Raw genomic sequence first — 20,714 nt, forward strand, 5'->3', positions numbered from 1 at the left:
TCCTTGTAACCCAGGTCCCCATGTTCAGGCAACATCCTGGTAAATCTTTTCTGCACTCTTTCTAGTTTAATAACATCTTTCCTATAACAGGGTGACCAAAACTGTGCACAATACTCCAAGTGTGGCCTCACCAATGTCTTGAATAACTGCAACGTAACTTCCCAACTCCTATACTCAATGCCCTGACTGATGAAAGTTGAAAATCTAGGTGAAGGACCTTTCTCATTTCATCTATTTATGGGAATTGAAGGATTTCCAAATCAGGAAATCTGAGGAACAGATGGTTTATTTTGTGAGTTTATGGTCACTTTGTCCAGCCACAAAATAAATTGACACAAAAAAACAACTTGCCAGTTACACGGCCTCTGTGGAGAGGATCATAATGCTGGGAACGGTGAGAGTTCAATTGACTGATCTCTGTTTTCTTTTCAGGTTTTGAGCATCCAGTGTATTCATCTTCCATGCAAATTAACAGACTGATGCCCTTCTGCAGCTAATATTGGAATAGAATAGTAAAAGACTGCAGATGCTGGAAATCTGAAATAAGATCAGGAAGCAGTAGAAATACTCAGGTAAGGCAGCATCTGTGGAGACAGAAACTAAGTTTAGATGAAGTGTAATTGACCTGAAACATTAATTCTTTCCTTTCTCACTCTCCAGATGCTGACTGACCCTGCTGAGTACTTCTGGCATGTTTTGTGTGTGTGTGTGTGTGTGTGTGTGTGTGTGTGTGTGTGTGTGTGTGTGTGTGTGTGTGTGTGTGTGTGTGTGTGTGTGTGTTGGGGGGGTGTGGAAGGTACAATTGTATTAATTGATTTCACGAAGTGATTAGGACTGGAGGGGGAACCTGGGGTCTGATGGTCAGAAGGGTATCAGGAGAGTTCAGACTCAGGCCCTACCCCTTTCCCACATATCTTCCAGTTTGGGGCCCTTCTTCATAGGGACATGGGGATAGGATGAGGCTGTTCAGCCCCTTGAGGCTGTCCTATCATTCAATGAGATTACAGCTGATCTGTGACCGAACACCATGTTCCTGCCTTTTGGCATACTGTTTAACATCTTTGGTTGACAAAAATCTGTTGGTTACAGATTTAGAGTAACAATTGATATACTGTCAATGGCCACTTAAAGAAGAGAGTTCCAAATTTCCACCACATGTGGGAGTCTTTCCTAACTGCACTCCTGAAGGGTTTCAATCTAATTTTTGGACTCTACCCCCTCCTGCCGACCATTCCAGCCGCCCTCATCCCCACCACCAACAGAGTCCCCGCCAGACTTAACCTCCCCCCCCCACCCCAAAGATCTCCACAACTACTTCCTCAGGCACAATGGTTCTCCTTAACAAAGATTTCAACCCCTCCACCTTTCCCATTCTTCCACTATTCTTTCAGTTTTGCCCAATGTTTTGGTCACTTCCTCAGTTCGGTAATGCAGGTACCCAATGGCCCAGTGCCCAGGATTCCTCTCTCACTGATGCCAGACATCAGGGCTTCTCCCAGGACTCCTGAAACCATAGGAATCTTTTCCAGGAGGTCCAGAATTTGGGATTCCCATCCCTTTTCACAAAAACACTGCTACCTGGACTCTGAAACCCTGGATTATGATTACCAGGCATCAGGATACACCAAATTTGGATGTCCAAAACTCAGTACTGATTTAGACATTATTAATCAGCAACACTAACGTTACTGTTGGATGATACAGAGTCCATGTTGCTATCAAATGGTGACTCCTCCACTCGGCCTGAGCGACTGCACAGGAATGTAGAAATTTATATAATGATCTGGTACATTTGTAATAGACTTCAATCAACAATAATAAATAGAGTGTTTATCTCATTCCTATGACATGACCATTCATCTCAATCCTACAACATAATTATTCAGTCAATCAAATACAATTTAATACCAAAAATTTATAATAATCATTACTTGAATGATTCAAGGCACATTTTCTAATGTAATGCACTCCACCTTAGTGGCCTGCCTTCAGGTGGCATGGCCACTTGGCCCCTCATCCCTGCTCTGTTTTTCATTATCACAGCTGATCTTTTACCTCAGCGCTACTTTCTTGTATGAACTCCCTATGCCTTGATTCACTTAATATCTAAAACTTTAAAAACTAAAATTTTATTGGTCCCCTTCTCTGCCTCTCTATCTCCATCTCCTCCTTTAGGACACCCCTTGTCTCAATACCTCCTTATGTGGCATTAGTCAACTTTTGTTTGGGAGCATTCCTCTCAAATACCTTTGGGCATTTTACAATATTAAAGGAATCAAAAAAATGCAAATTGTTCTATGTTGATATTAGTTCATAGAAAGTTCATTAAAATTGATCAAAGGATAGGTACAGGAGCTGGCCAATCAGTTCTTTGAGGCTGTTCAGACATTCAATTAGAATCAGAATCAGAATCAGAATCAAGTTTATTATCACTGACATATGTTGTGAAATTTGTTGTTTTGCAGCAGCAGTACAGTGCAAGACAGAAAGACATAAAAATTACTATAAGTTACAAAAATAAATAAATTGTGCCAAAGAGGAATAACGAGGTAGTGTTCATGGGTCCATGGACTGTTTAGAAATCTGATGGTGGAGGGGAATAAGTTGTTCCTGAAACATTGAGTGTGGGTCTTCAGGCTTCTGTACCTCCTCCCGGATGGTAGTAACGTGAAGAGGGCATGTCCTGGATGGTGAGGGTCCTAATGATAGATGCTGCCTTCTTGAGGCACCACCTCTTGAAGATGTTATAGATGGCGTTTGAGCTGTGTCTAGCCACACAGTCATGAGTGCAGAGAGAGTAGAGCAGTGGGCTAAGCACGCATCCTTGAGGTGCGCCTGTGTTGTCAGCGAGGAGGAGATGTTACTACCCATCCGCAGCAACTGTGGTCTCCCGATAAGGAAGTCAAAGATCCAGTCGCAGGGAGAGGTACAGAGTCCCAGGTTTTGAAGCTTATTGATTAGTACTGAGGGGATGATGGTGTTCGACACTGAGTTGTAATCGATAAACAGCAGCCTGACGTATGTTTTGCTGTTGTCCAGGTGCGAGTGGAGAGCCAATGAGATTGCATCTGCTGTACACCTGTATGTATGTATGTATGTATATGGATGATATGTATGTTGATTCTATGTAGCTGCCTTTTTTAATCCCTTTATATTGAGCAATGGTCCTGGAATATGGCACACAGTTGGTCAATTACCACTTGGTGAGAATCAGCATGAAATCATTTGTGCTAAGGCATGTGTCAGCCCAAGAAAAGCTCAAAGCACAATGTCAGGCAAACCCAGCTGCCAATTTGTTTTACTTGGGAAGGTTTGATCTCAGCAGTCCTTTCAACCCCTTCTGAGTTGCCTTGAGCAGGTGATTCAGGACTTCTTTACCAATGATCCTTATATAATCTATTGACTCTGGCTCATTCAAAAGATCAGCAAGCTGGTGAGGTCATCTGAAAAGGAATAGGCATTTTAGCTTTTAAAAACATAAGAAACTGGAGCCTGTCATTCAGTAGGATCATGGCTGATCCTGTATCTCAGGTCCTCTGAGTATCTCATATCTACTGATCTCACATTTGAATGTACTTATATGTTCCATCCACATCCACAGACCTCTGAGGTAGAGGATTCTGAAGACTCACAACAGTCTGAGTGAAGACATTTCTCTTCATCTCAATCCTAAATGGCTGGCTCCTTATTCTAGATTCAGACTCTTCGGCCCGAGGAAGCAGCCTCTCGACATCTACCTGATCAGTACCTTGCAGAATGTTGGATATGTTAGCCTTGTGGTTAAGTCATTAGACTTGCAGCCAGAGTTCTACATTATTGATCCAAAGACTTGAGTTGAAATCCCAACACAGCAGCTGGGGAATTTAGACACAAGTGATTAAATAAATCTGGAATTGAAACTCAGTAATGATAACCATGTTGTAAAAACCTATCTGGTTTATTAATGCTTCTGAAGGGAAGAAAACAGATAACAGTCAGCAGGAAGCAGGCCCTTCATCTCACTGAGTCCATGCCAACCATCAGTCACCCACTTACACCTAATCCTCCATCATTCTCCCTGCCTTCCTGTCAACTCTCCACAGATTCTGCAATTCATCCACTAGGGACATATCCAGTGGCCCATTCACCTGCCAGCCCTCATATCTTTGAGATGTGGGAGGAGACTGGAGCAACTGGAGGAACCCATATAATCACAGGGAGAACATAAAAAACACCACACAAACAGCACTGGAGATCAGGATCGAACCCAGGTTGCTGGAGCTGTGAAACACTATACTGCCCTTAAAATTTATCATCCTTAGAATATGTGCTATATGTGTCTCCAGAACCTTTGTGGGCGACTCTTAACAGCCCTCTGAAATGGTTGAGTAACCCTCTCAGTTCAAAAGGCAACGGGCAGTAAATGGACTTAAATGCCAGTGATGTTTGCATTGTGTGAACAAACAAACAAAACAACCAATCCAACAGCTTCATGGTCACATTTACCGAGACAAGCTGTTTATTTCCTGATTTGCAAATGTGAGCTCAGAGGAAACTAATTAAAAAAATCATACTTAATTATTAAAGAAAGATGAATATTATTTCCTCTGCTCACAATGGCAGTGAGATGGAAACATGTTATTTATACTTGGTGTACTGAAGAAATCTTCCTCCCAAACTGAGAATGACAATAATTCATCTATTTACTGCTTGCTTTCTTCATTAGAAAATACCTTAAGGCTTCAATACAATCTCATTAAATCAGCCATACTAACAACAGCACCAATTAATGAGTCACTCATCCAATTGCATGTTGCCCTATAAATGCATTCTAAGCATTTCTCTGATAAAATTTCTGAAAGTTGGTGTAAGGAATAGGTTCGGAGAACTTGCTTTATTTACATAAGACTAAATTTCTTTTCTTGCTGATATAGTATCTACATAAGGCAAGTTCCTGGGCTTCCAGCTTGATTATTTTGGATGAATTTCTGCTGGATATTTCAGAATGGAACAGGAGGAGTGATATCGTCCATTCAATCAGATCCTTGTAGATCGACATCTTGACTTTACTCATCTCTTGCCACATTCATGATGCCCCTGACTCAACAACTCTACCATTTCCAATCTTCCCAACAACTACTGCCATTTTGGGGAAATGAGTTCCAGATTCCCAATTCTCTTGGTGTGAAAACCAGTTTCCTCATTCCAATGCAAAATAATCTAGCTCTAATTTTATTATTGTGCTCTCTCATTCTAGATTAACCTGTGAGCGTAAATAGTTTTGCTGTGTGGACTTTATTATCCAGTCATAGATTCAGAGAGATATACAGCACAGAATCAGGCTCTTCGGCCCAACTCGTCCATGCTGATAAGATAAGATATCTTTATTAGTCGCATGTACATCGAAACACACAGTGAAATGCATCTTTTGTGTAGAGTGTTCTGGGGGGCAGCCCACAAGTGTTGCCATGCTTCCGGCGCCAACATAGCATGCCCACAACTTCCTAACCCGTTTGTCTTTGGAATGTGGGAGGAAACCGGAGCACCTGGAGGAAACCCATGCAGACACTGGGGAGAATGTACAAAGTCCTTACAGATAGCAGCGGGAATTGAACCCGGGTCACTGGCGCTGTAAAGCGTTACGCTAACCGCTACACAATCCAAATAAGCTCCATTTGTCTGCATTTGGCCCATATCCCTCTAAACCTTTTCTCTCCATGTACCTGCCCAAATGTCTTTTAAACATTGTAATTGTATTCCTCTCTACAGCTTCCTCTATTAAATCCCTTGATCACTTCAATGTGCATGTCAGGTGCCATCTTAGCAAAGGGAATAGTGCAAATTCATGAATGTCTTCCCCAGTTTTTACAGCAGACATATCATGGATTCAAATGGCATACAAGATTGACACTAGTTGAGCCATTCTGGATCTCTGCATTTCAGTCAATGTCTTTTCTAAACCTCATTAAGATGCATTAACTGTCTGGTTTCGAGATGAAAGTCCTCCTGTTGTAAATTCCTATGACTTCCCCTGTCAGTGCCAATTAAAGTATTCATGAACTATTGGCATGCTGTTTTCCAGTTGATCCCTACAAGTTACTACAACTCTGCATGTCCAGTGTGATGTTCATTGGCTTACAGGGATGGTGAGGCAGGGCCCAAGCTGCCATAGCTGTTGCTGATACAGCTTTTGTACAAACCAGTTGGTTGCATTATTAGGCCTTCCTCTTGGAAGGCAAGAACATGGGAATTTAGGACAGGAATAAGCCCACAAGTACCTCAAACCTGTTCTGTCATTCAGTAACATTATGGCCGATCATACAACCTAACTCCATTTTCTCATTAGTCAGTATTTCTGTGCACTAAACTCCATTGATCTCAACCTTGAATGTAGTTGATGACTGAGGATACTTAGTTCTCTAGGGCAGAGAATCGAACATGTCTGGGTGAATGAACAGTGACAAATGAGAGCAAGTCCAGTTGCTAAAGGAGGGAGGAAGAGCTTGGCAGGGAAGGTGGGTGGTGTAACTGGGTGGTTGGATGGGAGGAGAAAAAAAAGACCACTGAGCAGGAGATCCAGAACTTTCAGGAAGCAAATATGCAACCTGAACCCTGGCCAAGACCAAAGTTTGAAAAACCAGCACTTTACTCAAGAGGTTCTCACTGAGAACTGCCAACTGCTAAAGGTCCAAAGTTCTGGGCAGCACAGTGGTGTGGCTGGTAGAGCCATTGCCTCACAGTGTCAGTGACCTGGGCTCAATCCTGACCTCGGGTGCTGTGTCTGTGGAATTTGCAAGTTCTTGCTTTGAACATGCGGGTTTCCTTTGGTTTCCTTTGGCAACCAAAGGAAAAACCAAAGATGTGCAGGTTTGTAGAAAATTGGCCAATGTAAGTTTCACCCAATGTTTAGATGAGCGGTAGAATATGGGGGGAGTTGATGAGAATGTGGGGAGATTAAACGTGGGATTATTGCAGGATGAGTGTAAATGGGTCATTGATGGTCAGTGCAGACTTGACGGGCTGAAGGACCCGTTTCTGTGCTGTATTCCTCCCTGACTCTATCTATGACTCAATGGAATGGTAATATTATGGAAAAGTTACTGGACCAATAATTCTTAAGACTTGGATTAATAATCCAAAAGCATTGTTTCAAGTCCACTACTGAGTAACTAAAAAGCTGGTATTAGTAATGGTGGCCATGGAACTAATAGATTGTCATAAAAACCAATCTGATTCACTCATCTCCTTAAGGGAAGGAAGTTTGCCATCCGTATCCAGCCTGATCTATTTGAGGATCTATAGCCACCTATTTGGTTGACCCTTAACTGGCCTCCAAAATGACCCAGCAATCTGCTCTGTTGGCCCAAACCACAATGACTCTGTTTGCAACTGCGGGAGTTTAAGATACTGACTCTCCACCATTTTCTTGGGGCAATTACAGATGGGCATTAAATGCTGATCTTATTGCTGATGCCCAGATCAAATAAGAAAATAAAAATATCCTCAGAGCAGAGCAAGGACTGCACTGAGAAGGTGATTGTGGCTGTGAACTTTTCTACATTGGTTCCTTCCAGGCTAGTGCTGGATGCATAAGGAACAACTTGCAACTTTCAGGACACTTCTGGGAGGTCGCTAAGGTTCACTCTTCAAAGACAAATAATTTCATTTGATTCCCTTTTGGGATAGTGACATAGGCAGAGTGATCGCTAGGTGTTCCAAGGCTTGCAGGTTTCCGGGAGCGCAGGTGCATTGTCTGCTTGCGCACTGATTTGCAAGGGCAGCATAGCAATTCTGCTGTGGAACCAAGAGATGTTCCACCCTTTCAATGTCCACTTGTCTGCAGGTGGTGAGTTCTGTAGGTCTGTACCGGTAGCTTACCAACATTCCTTCTGTGCTAGTCCTCTGCATTTCAGTCAATGCAGCAAGCCAACTGGTGGCTAGACATGTTAAGGATTATCTCCTGATAACATGGCTCTTAACTCTGGATGTATGCAAGCGTGACTTGTGTACAATAAGAGTATTAATTTAAAGACTCCAACAAGTTCACACTTGTTCTCCAGACACTTTGCAAGAGATGGGTGAGTAGGGAGGGTGTGGGGGTGGTTGGCAGAGTCATATATCCAGATACGTATAAGATGATTTAGACATTTTATGAAAGGAGCATGTGGTACAGGTGGTTGAACGTGATCTAGTGGGTGACATTTATCACTCATCAATGATACAATAAATCAGTTCATGAAATCACTCTCACGGGGCTTTGTGGGATCTTGCTGTGTGAAAAGTGCATTTCCTGCACTACAACAGTGACTCAACTTTATATCCTGCTTGTGAAAGCAGCAGGAGAAATGGAATTCTTTCTTTAGAAAAGCTGGAGCCTATTTATGTTTCTCTTTCTGGTTGGTTCCAGCATCATTGTTTTTTTTAAGTGGCAGACTAGAATGATTCAGTCCTGTACTAAGGTGCATCTTCCGAGTCCCACCCTCTAACAGCCTTACCACATTACTGGAGTGACCTGTTTCGGTAATGCACTCCGACCTGCTTTCTGGCAAGACCTCAGACCAGATCCCAGTTCAGGCATGTATAGCACAAGACTGTCATAAACCACAGCCGATTTCAGCTACCATCTTGTGCCAACTGTTCATTTATCTTTCATTTATCTTTCATTTAGCATTGAAGGAAAACATCTTGGGGTGTCCGCAAGTATTAAACTCTCTTGCACAATCTCTGGAAAAGAGATAGCTGAAGGATGAGCTGATAGAGGATGTTCCGATAATGTAGTGGGAGGCATGTTTCCGCCTGTGGCAGAGTAAATCTGGAGGTAGATATGTAGGAGAATCATTAATAAATCCAACAGGGAATTCCAGAGAAACTAGGGAGTGTGACAAGTTTGGAGATTGATTACACAGGGAGAGGCCGAAGTGAATAGCAATGATGAATTCAAGGGGATTCAAGGGAAGTTCATGAGGAAGGATTGGAAGGACCTGCTGACAGTGTAGATAGGATGCTGGCAGGAGATTGAGGACTAAATACTAGCAAAGGCCGCTTGGGCTAAATGGCCTCCTCCAACACTGCAACTCAACACTGTTGAAGCAAAATGTATCTTAAAATAATGAACACGCATTTCTTTTGTTGGTGTTTTCATAACCTTTGGCTATCTCCAAGCATTTTATATTCAATTAAGGTTTTGAAATGTTGTAAAGCAGGAAATGGAATAATTTGGATACAGCAAGGTTTGTGGGACCGTTGTTTGTTAAGTGACAAAACTTGCTAGTCTTTGTTATGTTGGTTGAAAGATAAATGTTGACTGGATCACTGTGGAAAGCACTGTGCATGTCTTTGTGTGAATGTCATGGGATCCTTTAGAGGGCAGACTGGGTACCAATCCGGTGCCTCAGCTAAAAGACCTCTGACACTCTTCCAGGCCATCACCAAGGAAGTCAGTCTAGGTTTTGTGCTTAATTCTCTGACAACCATCTGACATCTACCCATTGAGCCACAGTTATCAGCACTGCAGGGACTCCAACCTCTTCTTGCAGCAATTCCTGACGGCATGAATAAAACTCCTCCCTTATCAAAGTTCAACTTTCATGAAAAAAAAGGTAAATGAGACTTGTATTTTTCAAGTACTTTTCACATCCTTGGGACAATTCAAAACATATTACGTATAATGAAATGATTGTGAAATGTGGGCACTGTTGCACACAGATAGCACCTCCCAACATATAATACAAATCTGGTTTGACTGCTGTTGCTTGCAACAGGAAGTATCATTAGTCTTTGTCAGTAAGCATATTCAAAAACAACCTTCATAGCCTTGACATTACTCCAAAGACTGGTGATATACAAACTTCTTTCCTAAAGTGATTTCTGGGGCATTTTTGGAACATTGTTTGTCATTTTATATCTCAAACTGCTCTCCTCATGATTCTTTAATAAATTCATTTATGGGCATTTAAATTATATTCTTTGCTTGTGTCTCCATTTCAATATAAATGCATGCAGAATTAAGAACGATAGCTCATCCTGCTGTAGACCACCATGTAATCAATATCACTCATCAAATTTAATGCTGTGATAGTGAGGGTAAGAGTTAGAAATAAAAAGTTTATGAATGAAGATCAAAAGAGAAACAGAATTGAAAATCATAATTTACTGCCTCCTTGCATTATTCACTACACCACAAAAAATCTGATTGACTTATATTACTTACATATACTTAATGTGATTATTGAAAATTTGAAAAGAACGTCTCACATTTACATACCATCTTTAACATCCCTTTCAGGCTGGTTACCCTTCAGGTATACAAGGTATCTTAAGTGGGGCCTTGCTTTGTATTTGTAACTGTGACCTTTTCATTGGAAGTCAATGAAGTTCAGCTGACTGGACTGGACGAGATCTGCTTGAGTGGGTTAAAAGGGAGGCAGAGAAACCACAGTGTGGTTTTGTAGAGTGAATCTCAGTGCAGTTGTCTCAAAGTAGGAGCTTTGATGAGGTTGGTTACTGTGAGTAGCAACAGGTTGACAGTCAATTTTTTGTTGCTTTGATTCTTCAAGTAAAGGTTGGGAAGTCAGATTGCAATAGTTGTGCACAGAGTGGAATAAATCCTCTTGTGTAATCAGTTACTCTCTTAATTTAGAGTATTAGGACAATTCAAGGGTCATCCATTGCAGGACAAGTTGGCCTTGGTGACCATGTGTGCAGGAGGTGTGTCCAGCTCCTGACTGACAGAATTGTGCAGCTTGAGTTGTGGATAGATTCACTTTGAAACATCTGTGATGCTGAGAACATTGTGCATAGTATTTAGTGAGCTTGTCACATGACAAAAAATGGCTGCACAGGCAGAAAAGTGATGGGTCACAACTAGGCAGAGCAGTAGGTGCAGGCAGGTATTGCAGGAGACCCCTGTGGCCATCCCCCTCAAACAGATATGCTATGTTAGATATTGATGGGGGGTGTAGAGTTGGCCTCCCAGGGGAAAGTAGCATTAGCCAAGTTTGTGGCAACATGGCTGGCTCTGTGCACAGGAGGGAGGGAAAAAGACTAGGTGAGCTTTAGTGATAGAGGACTTGAATGTAAGGAAGCAGACGTGTGTTTCAGTGGCTGCAAACAACATACTCAAATGGTTTGCTGCCTCCCTGGTGCCAGGGTAATGGGTGTTTCAGAGAAACTGGGGTATTCTAAAAGGGAAGGATATACAGATTGAGGTCATGGTCCACATCAGTATGAGCAACATGGTATAAAAGTGGATGAGGACCTACAACACACATTTAGAGAGTTAAGTCATATATCAAAGAGAAAAACAACTAAGATTATAATCTCTGGATTACTTCTGGGGCCATGTACTAGTGAGTATATGCATAAGAGGATAGGTCAGAATAATAAGGAATGGTGTAGGAGGGAAGATTTCAGATTTTTGGATTATTGGGACTGCTTCTGGGGGAGGTGGGACCTGTACAAGCTGTAGGGGGTTGGACTTGAACTGGAATAGGACCAACATCCTTGCAGAGAGGTTTTGCTTGTGCTGTTGGAGAGGGTTTAAACCATTTTAGCAGGAGTATGGAACACAGTAGGAGTACAGTTGGGGGGAGGTAGAATCAAATACAGAAAATCTAAGTCAGTCCAGTGAGTAGGACAGACGTGTGTATGTAAGGGCTTATGGGAGGGCTGGACTGCTAAACTTGAACTATTTCCATGCAAGGATCATCACTGTTAAGGTAGATGAACAGAACATAAAAATAAGATATTGTTACTATCACAGAGATGTGTTTGCAAGATGGGTAGGACTGGTCATGCAACATTCTAAGGAATAGAAGCTTCAGGCTGATATGGGAGGAAATAAAAGATGAGGGAGAATTGCACTACTGATTAAGGAGACCATCATTGCAAACAATGTCCAGGAAGGTTCTTCGAAAGAAGCCATATGGGTAGAACTTGGAAATAAAAAGGTGATTATTTTTCTGGGGGTATATTGCAGGCCTCTCAATAGATAGAGGAACAGATATATAGGCAAATCACAAAGTGGTGTAAGAGCAATGGGGTTACAGTAATGGAGTATTTCAACTTCCCCAACATTAGTTGGGATCATCTTGGTTTGAAAGCCCTAGAGACTGAATTTTTAAAGTGTATCCAGGAGAACCTTTTGAGTCATTGTGTAGATGAGCCCTACTAGTGAAGGAGCAGTATTGGATTTAATCTTGGGAGTATATATTGCAAGAAACGTTGTCATCCATTTTGGTGGGGAAAAAATAGAAAAACATAATATTTTACCAAGTGACTTGGGTGTCCTTGTACACAAATCACTGAAAGCCAACATTCAAGTGAAGCAAGCAATTGGGAAGGTCAATTGTACGTTTGCCTTTACTGCCAGTAAAGCTGACCTATTGAAATTATAGGTCTCTGTTGAGACTATACCTGGAGTATTGTGCATGAATCTGGTTTTTACCTAAAGAAGGATATATCTGAAAAAGATACATCCTTCCACCAAGGTTTAACAGATTGATTCTTGAGATGGAGAAGGAAGGGGGAGGTGATTGTCCTGTAAGGAATGATTAAGGGACTGGGTTTGCACACTAGAGTTTAGAAAAAAGGTTTGGCTGTTCTGGACAGAGATGAGAAGTAACTCCTTCCACAGAATATAGTGAATCTTTGATGTCATCTCTCCAAGAGGACTGTAGAGGTTCAGTCACTGTTTATACTCAAGAAGAGATTGATAGATTTTGGACACTAACAAAATTAAGGGATATGGGTTAGTGCAGGAAAGTAGCACTGAAGTAAAAGATCTGTCGTGATCTTATTGAATAGCAGACTTTGCATTGGTATTGGTTTATTATTGTCACTTGTACTGAGGTACAGTGAAAAGCTTGTCTTACAAACCGATCGTACAGGTCAATTCATTACACAGTGCAGTTACATTGAATCAGTACAGAGTGCATTGATGTAGTACAGGTAAAAACAATAACAGTACAGAGTAAAGTGTCACAGCTACAGAGAAAGTGCAGTGCAATAAGGTGCGAGGTCACAACAAGGTAGATCATGAGGCCATAGTCCATCTCATTGTATAAGGGAACTGTTCAATAGCCTTATCACAGTGGGGTAGAAGCTGTCCTAAGTCTGGTGGTACGTGTCTTCAGGCTCCTGTATCTTCTACCCGATGGAAGAGGAGAGAAGAATGTCCTATTCCTGCTTCTTGCGTGCTTGTGTCCTTTACATTTTAATTGCATAATGCAGAGAACACAGCTTTATGGCTACACACCTCCAGGCGTGTGTATTTTCAGTTTCTCAGTTAAAAAAGTACTGGTGATTGGAAGTTACCTGGAACATATCAGTTGTTGCACGCTGTCTCTGGAGGTGTGCCAGCAGTTGCACACACCCTCTGGGACTGTGTAAGCACTTGCATTTAAGTTTGAAATTGTATTAGCATTCTCACATCCTTAAGGTATGTCAGTATTTATGCACAAACACTACGAGAATGTCAGCATTTATGGGCACCCTCTGGGAATGTGTCAGTATTTTTTCCACACCCTCTGGGTGTGTGTGAGATTTATGCACACTCTCTTGGAATTTGTTAGCATTTGTGCACACCCTCTGGGAGTGTGTCAGTATCTGTGAATTCTTCCTGGCAGTTTGTCTACGTTTACATGGTCTGCACAGGAATACAATGGTATTTGTGGTTTCTCTCTACGAGTGTGCTAGTCTCTGTGGGCTTTTTCCAAGAGTGTTCGCACACTGTCTCAGGGTGTGCATTAGTATTTGGGCACTTTCTTTGGAAATGTGTCAGCATTTGAGCACTTTGGGAGTTTGCCAGCATTTGTGCCACCTTTCTGGGAGTGTGCCAGTATTTGCCCATTCTCTAGGGTACATCAGTACTTCTGTCCACCTTGCAGGAGTGTGTTACTATTTGTAAACGTGCTCTGGGATATATCAGTGTTTGCAATCTCCCTCTGGGTGTGTCAGTATTTGCAGTCCTTCCATTGTGTGTGTGTGAATATTTGTGGTCTATTCCTGGGAGTGTGCCAGTATTTATGGGATCACTGTAGGAGTTGTTAATATTTGCACACTCTCTCTCCTGGAGTGGGTCAGTATATGTGTATTGTCTTGGGAGCGTTTCAGTTTTAACACACACTCTCTGGGAGTGTTTCAGTATTCACGCACACCCATTGAGCGCGTTGATACCTGTACCCTCCCTGGAAGTGCATCTACATTTACAGTCTCTCTGGGAGTGTGCCAGTATTTGTGGTCTCTCCAGTAATGTGCCAGTAATTGTGGTCTCTCCAGTAATGTGCCAGTAATTGTGGTCTCTATCTGGGATTGTGTCAGTATTTGCGGTAGCTGTCTGGGTGTGTGCCAGCGTTTGTGCATTCTCTTTGAAAGCGTCAGCATTTTTGCACGCTTCCTGAGTATGTGCCGGTATTTTCTTTCACAGGGAGTGTGTCAGTATTTGTGGGCTCTTTCTGAGTGTGCCAGAAATTTGAGCACCTTTCCTTTGACTGTTCCAGTGTTTGCACTCTGTGATTGTACTTGAGCTCCCCCTTCCTTGGAGTGTGCTGGTGTTTGTGCATTATCTTTTGGGAGTCTACTATTTGTGATCTGGTTCTGGAAGTGTCATTTGGCATCGCCTCTCTGAATGCGTCAGCATCTACACAATCGATGAATGTGGTGGCATTTTTGTTATCTCTCTGGGAGAGTGCTACTACCAGGGCACTTTTGCTGGGAGTGTGCCTGCAACTGTGATTTTTGGCTAAGCTCTTCTCTCTCCAATGGTACATCCTGAGGGGCTGGGCATGTCTCATAGCTCTGCTACTAGCAACACAAAACACTGGCAAAGATGCATGATTACCATCTAACTGCCTCATTAACCCATTTAACCTTGTCTCAATCTATCACAGATATTCCCTTTGTCCTATCCTTTCCTTTCATCTTCTCTGCATTTTAAAATTATCTCTTTTATCTTTCCCAGTTCTGATGGATGTTAGACCAGAAATGTTAATTGTTTCTCTTTCCACAGATGCCTTCCAGATAGCAGATTGTTGGAGTTTTAATGCATATAAGAAGCCTTCACTATTCTATCCAGTCTCCTCATAATTTTAAACTCCTTAGTTAAATCTTCTCTTGGCCTCCTTTGTTCCAAAGAAAACGAAGCCATTGTGGCCAAATACCCCTCATAATTGACGTTCTCTAGCCTTGACATCTTTATAATTTTAATAATGCACCATTTTTGAAGGGAGGTTGTCAGAAAGTCCTGCTGGAGAAAGTACATTAGATGCAACCACATCTCTGATCCAGTACCAGATGAGCAGGAATGTCCTACAAAATTCCACAACCACAGGGGCTTTGTTTTCTTTGGAACAAAAGAGGCCGAGAGAAGACTTATCTGAGGAGTGTAAAATTATGAAGAGACTGGATAGAATAGTTAAGGCTTCTTGTATACAGTAAAACTCTGATTAATCTGCTATCTAGAAGGCACATCAGTGGCTCTACTTCATTAGGACTTTGAGGAGATTTGCAGATTCCTGCAAATTTCTACAGATGTATGGCGGAGAGCATTCTGACTGGTTGCATCACCACCTGGTATGGAGGCTCCAGTGTGCAGGATCGAAAGAGGCTGCAGAGGGTTGTAGACTCAGCCAGCTCCATCATGGGCACAACCCTCCGGGCTATCAAGGACATCTTCGAGGCAGTGCCTCAAGAAGGTGGCATCTATCATTAACGACCCTCATCATTTGGGACATGCCCTCTTCACGTTACTACCATTGGGGAGGAGGTACAGGAGCCATACTCAACGTTTCAGGAACAGCTCCTTCCCCTCCACCGTCAGATTTCTGAATGGTCTATGAACACTACCTCATTATTCCTCTTTTGCACTCTTTATTTATTTTTGTAACTTGTAGTAATTTTTATGTCGTGCACTGTACTGCTGCCACAAAGCAACAAATTTCACGACATACGTCATTGATAATAAACCTGATTCTGAAATCCTGATAATTTGGCATCTGACTCACTGGGTGCTGAACCCTGTGCTCTCTTCCACTCATCGGGGCCCCTGTCGCTGTGCTTCCCTCCACTCACCAGGTCCCAAGTTCCCACATTCCCTTCTGATTCACCGGAGCTCCAGTTCCTATGCTCCTTTCTGCTTGCCCTAGCCTCGGTTCCTGCACTTGGTGCTGGATTGATAGAGTTTTACTGTACTGTTTACATGGAGGCTCATGGTTGCAGGCCATACTGTTGAATTAATTCACAGAAGGACTACAGGGAAATTGAAGGGCCCAAAGTTCATTGTTTGTAGAGGCAATGGAAGTAGGAGCCCACGTCACATTTTAAAATGTATAGAGATGAAAGTCTGAAATGATGTATCCTTAAACAGCAAGCATCAGATGATGGGATGAGGTTGGTTAATTTTCTTCATTCAGACTTAAATACAATGGGCTGAATAGACATGTACTCTGCTGCAAAGCTCCATGATTCTGTGGGGTAAAAAATAATTCTATGTTTTAGGGTTGCCAACTTTCATTCATTATATTCCTGAAGGATTCATCACATCACTTCTAACCACCTAGCACTCTCAATTCTGCCATTGATTAACCAACGTATCCAACTTTGCAGTTGTCATGTTGATTGGAAAGCAAATCCAAATTGGATGAATGTTGGCTTGTGGTCAAAAGAATTTATTCCCATCTCCATTCTTTTAGTAGATAATAGATCAGACTTTATTAAAGGAAGTAAAAAAATAAATTAAACTACCCTAAAAATCATTTATTTCAATGCCCCCTGTTATTTTTCCCTGGGTTATTGATTGCAGCAGCATCCTAGCATCTTATCTTTTATTTCTGGACTCCAGCCCCCAATACTGGAGATGAGCAACCATATTCACTTTGAGCTATACAAAAGAAACAGAAATGTTATGGCACACAAAACTGCCATATAGCCTACTGGCTCTATGCCAGCTCTGAGTAGAGCTATTCTGTCACTTCCACTACAGAAGCCTGAAGTCCCACACCACCAGGTTCAGGAACAGCTACTTTCCTACGATCATCAGGTTCTCAAACCAACCTGCGCAACACTAACCCCAGCTTGGCAATGGAACACTACAGATCACCTCTTGCACTACTGTGGATTGACTGATCATCTGATTCTATCTTTTTTTTGCCCTAAGGTCTTGGTTCTGCACAGTCTTTTTTCTCACTCTTCACTGTTTTGTATAACTTGTGTATAATTTATATTCTGTGTTGCCTGTGATGTTGCTGCAAGGTTTTCATTGTACCTGTACCACACCATACTTGCGCACATGACAATAAACTCAACTTTAACTTAAAACATCAACAATTCCTTCCACCCGCGCAGCCCCCCCCCCCCAGATGCTGCTTGACCTGCCGAGTTCCTCCAGCAGATTGTTTGTGTCTCCAGGTTCCTGTCTCTGCAGCCTCTTGTGTTTCCACTTCCACTATCCTTTAGTTTTCCCACAGCCTTACGAAATATTCTCCTTCAATTAATCATCCAGTTCCCCTTTGAATAGAGACACAAGAGACTGCAGATGCTGGAATCTGGAGCAAAAGATCACTCCAGATGAAGGGTCTTGACCCAAACTATCGACTCTCCCTCTACAGATACAGCCTGACCCACTGAGTTTGTCCAGCGTTTTGCTACTTGCTCCCTTTTGAAGACTCTGATTGGCCCCATTTCCAAGATCCTGTGACTTACAGGGCTGCAGATCAAGTGCTGGGAGATGGGATTAGGTCTTCAACACCTAAAGATAAATTGGGCTGAATTACTTCTTTTAGTGTCACATGTTTCCTGCAATTCTAGATTTCTGTCTTTATTACCCCAAATGGCATATATTGGCAGCTCCTATTTGGTGTCTCTCAACAGAATGTATGATGCACGTCCTTTAGAGTGGTGCACAGGTTGTGCCTTCATTATGACACTGCCTTTATGGGATCTTACTGTGCGCAATTTGGCTGCAGCATCTATTGGTTTATTATTACCACTTGTACCGAGGTATAGTGAAAAACTTGTCTTGCATACCGTTTGCACAGATCAATTCATTACACGGTGCAGTTACATTGAGTTAGTACAGAGTGCATTGATGTAGTACAGGTAAAAACAATAACAATACAGAGTAAAGTGTGACAGCTACAGAGAAAGTGCAGTGCAATAAGGTGCAAGGTCACAACAAGGTAGATCGTGAGGTCAGAGTCCATCTCATCGCATAAGGGAACCGTTCAATAGTCTTATCACCGTGGGGTAGAAGCCGTCCTTGAGCCTGGTGGTACGTGCCCTCAGGCTCCTGTGTCTTCTACCCGATTATCACACTGCCATTATGGGATCTTACTGTGCGCAATTTGGCTGCAGCTTCTACTGCTTCGAAAAGCACGTCTGGGATGTGCAGTCTCACCCAGAGGGCGTGAAGTCTCCTGTGGAAATGCAAACCCGTCCTTCCCCCGTCCACCCAGCCGCCCATTCAGCCCTTCCTCTCCCCTCCTCTCCCAGTGTTGATCCCATTCCCTTTGCAAAGCTCCCTCCGAGCAGCGCGCTCCGGATCACACGCTGCAGAAACACAACATACTTTTGTACAAACTACCTTTGCTTTTTTTACTACTGTTCTTCAGCTGCCGAGGTGCCCGGAGCTGCGGCTCTGAAGCCGGCGCCAGGGCCGTTGGCTCTTGCTGTGCACCAAGCGCCTACCCTCGCAGGCAGGGCTTCGACGTCATCGCCGGTGAACCCGTGCCCTCTGACCTCGCGGCCGCCGGTGACGCGGTGACGGCGACGGTCGGTCGGGGAGTCGGGGCGGCGGCAGAATGAGCTGGTGAGTGGGCCGGGGGGAACCGTCCTCGCCCCCGGTCGGGGGAGGCCGCCCTCCGGCAAGGCCCGGGGAGGGGGTGAATCACACTCTGTCACCGCCCATCAAATTCTGTGCGGGTGGTGAGGGGAGGGAGGGGAGGGAGAAGGGATGGGGAGGGAGGGAGGGAAGGAAGGAGGGATGGGGAGGGAGGAGAGGGGGAGGGAGGAGAGGGGGAGGGAGGAGAGGAGGAAGGAGGGAGGGGAGAGAAGGGAGGGGAGGAGAGGAGGGAGGGGAAGAGGAGAGAGGGGAGGGAAGGGGAGAGGGGGAGGGAAGGGGAGAGGGGGAGAGAGGGGAGGGAAGGGGAGAGGGGGAGAGAGGGGAGGGAAGGGGAGAGGAGGAGAGAGGGGAGGGAAGGGGAGAGGAGGAGGGAGGGGAAGGGGAGAGAGGGGAGGGAAGGGGAGAGGGGAGGGAAGGGGAGAGGGGGAGGGAAGGGGAGAGGGGGAGGGAAGGGGAGAGGGGGAGGGAGTGAGGGGAGAGGGAAGGGGGAGGGAGTGAGGGGAGAGGGAAGGGGGGAGGGAGTGAGAGGAGAGGGAAGGGGGGGAGGGAGTGAGAGGAGAGGGAAGGAGGGGGGAGGGAGTGAGAGGAGAGGGAAGGAGGGGGAGGGAGTGAGGAGAGGGAAGGGAAGGGGAGAGGGGAGGGAGTGAGGAGAGGGAAGGGGAGGGAGTGAGGAGAGGGAGAGGGGAGGGAGTGAGGAGAGGGAGAGGGGAGGGAGTGAGGAGAGGGAGAGGGGAGGGAGTGAGGAGAGGGAAGGGGAGGGAGTGAGGAGAGGGAAGGGGAGGGAGTGAGGAGAGGGAAGGGGAGGGAGTGAGGAGAGGGAAGGGAATTGGAGGGGAGGGAGTGAGGAGAGGGAAGGGAAGGGGAGAGGGAAGGGAAGGGGAGAGGGGAGGGAGTGAGGAGAGGGAAGGGAAGGGGAGAGGGGAGGGAGTGAGGAGAGGGAAGGGGAGAGGAGAGGGAAGGGGAGAGGGGAGGGAGTGAGGAGAGGGAAGGGGAGAGGGGAGGGAGTGAGGAGAGGGGAGGGAGTGAGGGGAGAGGGGAGGGAGTGAGAGGAGAGGGGAGGGAGTGAGAGGAGAGGGGAGGGAGTGAGAGGAGAGGGGAGGGAGTGAGAGGAGAGGGGAGGGAGTGAGAGGAGAGGGGAGGGAGTGAGAGGAGAGGGGAGGGAGTGAGAGGAGAGGGGAGGGAGTGAGGGGAGAGGGGAGGGAGTGAGAGGGGAGAGGGGAGGGAGTGAGGAGAGGGAAGGGGAGAGGGGAGGGAGTGAGGGAAGGGAAGGGGAGAGGGGAGGGAGTGAGAGGAGAGGGGAGGGAGTGAGAGGAGAGGGGAGGGAGTGAGAGGAGAGGGGAGGGAGTGAGAGGAGAGGGGAGGAGGGGGAGGGAGTGAGAGGAGAGGGAAGGAGGGGAGGGAGTGAGAGGAGGGGTGTTGCCCCACTCTGGGTGGGGGGAGGAGCTGGCAGGGAGGAGAAGGGACAGTCTCTTACTACAGGGTGGGACAGGTGGTGATGCTGGGGGGAGGGTTCCTATATTTGGATTTGGGATGGGATGGTGGATTGGAGAATAGAACCTGGGTGAAGGAGGGGAGGGAAGGGATAGTGCCTTACTACAGGGTGGGAGGGGTTATGATGGTGAGGGTATGGTCTCTAAATCTGGGTTTGGGGTGGGCAGGTCCAGATGGTCTCGACCCGAAATATCGACAGCCCCATTTCCTCCTATAGATGCTGCCTGACCCGCTGAGTGTTTTGTGTTTTGCAGGGGGATAGAACGTGGGAGCTAGGAGGGAAGAGTTGGGATAGTGCCTTACTACAGAGTGGGGGTGGTATAGTACAGAGACCAGAGGAGGGGAAGGCCATCCCATTCTCTGAGCTGCGGGTGGGAGTGATGGTGAGGGGGATAGCTAGTAATAGAAG

The 20,714-nt window shown here is 44.8% G+C and overlaps 1 protein-coding gene across 1 annotated transcript in view; it reads left to right on the forward strand.

Annotated features, from left to right (window-relative positions):
- Window positions 1-18,678: 18,678 nt before the first annotated feature.
- The window catches only part of bin3 (bridging integrator 3), a 121,297-nt gene continuing 119,261 nt past the window's right edge, over window positions 18,679-20,714 (forward strand). Inside the window, exon 1 of the mRNA XM_052041176.1 lies at window positions 18,679-18,781. Within this exon, the coding sequence (XP_051897136.1) occupies window positions 18,774-18,781 (8 nt within the window). The 5' untranslated portion in view covers window positions 18,679-18,773. The remainder of the gene's footprint in view (window positions 18,782-20,714) is intronic.

This window comes from Pristis pectinata, chromosome 29, assembly GCF_009764475.1.
Source record: "Pristis pectinata isolate sPriPec2 chromosome 29, sPriPec2.1.pri, whole genome shotgun sequence".
In the NCBI taxonomy this organism is placed as follows: domain Eukaryota; kingdom Metazoa; phylum Chordata; class Chondrichthyes; order Rhinopristiformes; family Pristidae; genus Pristis; species Pristis pectinata.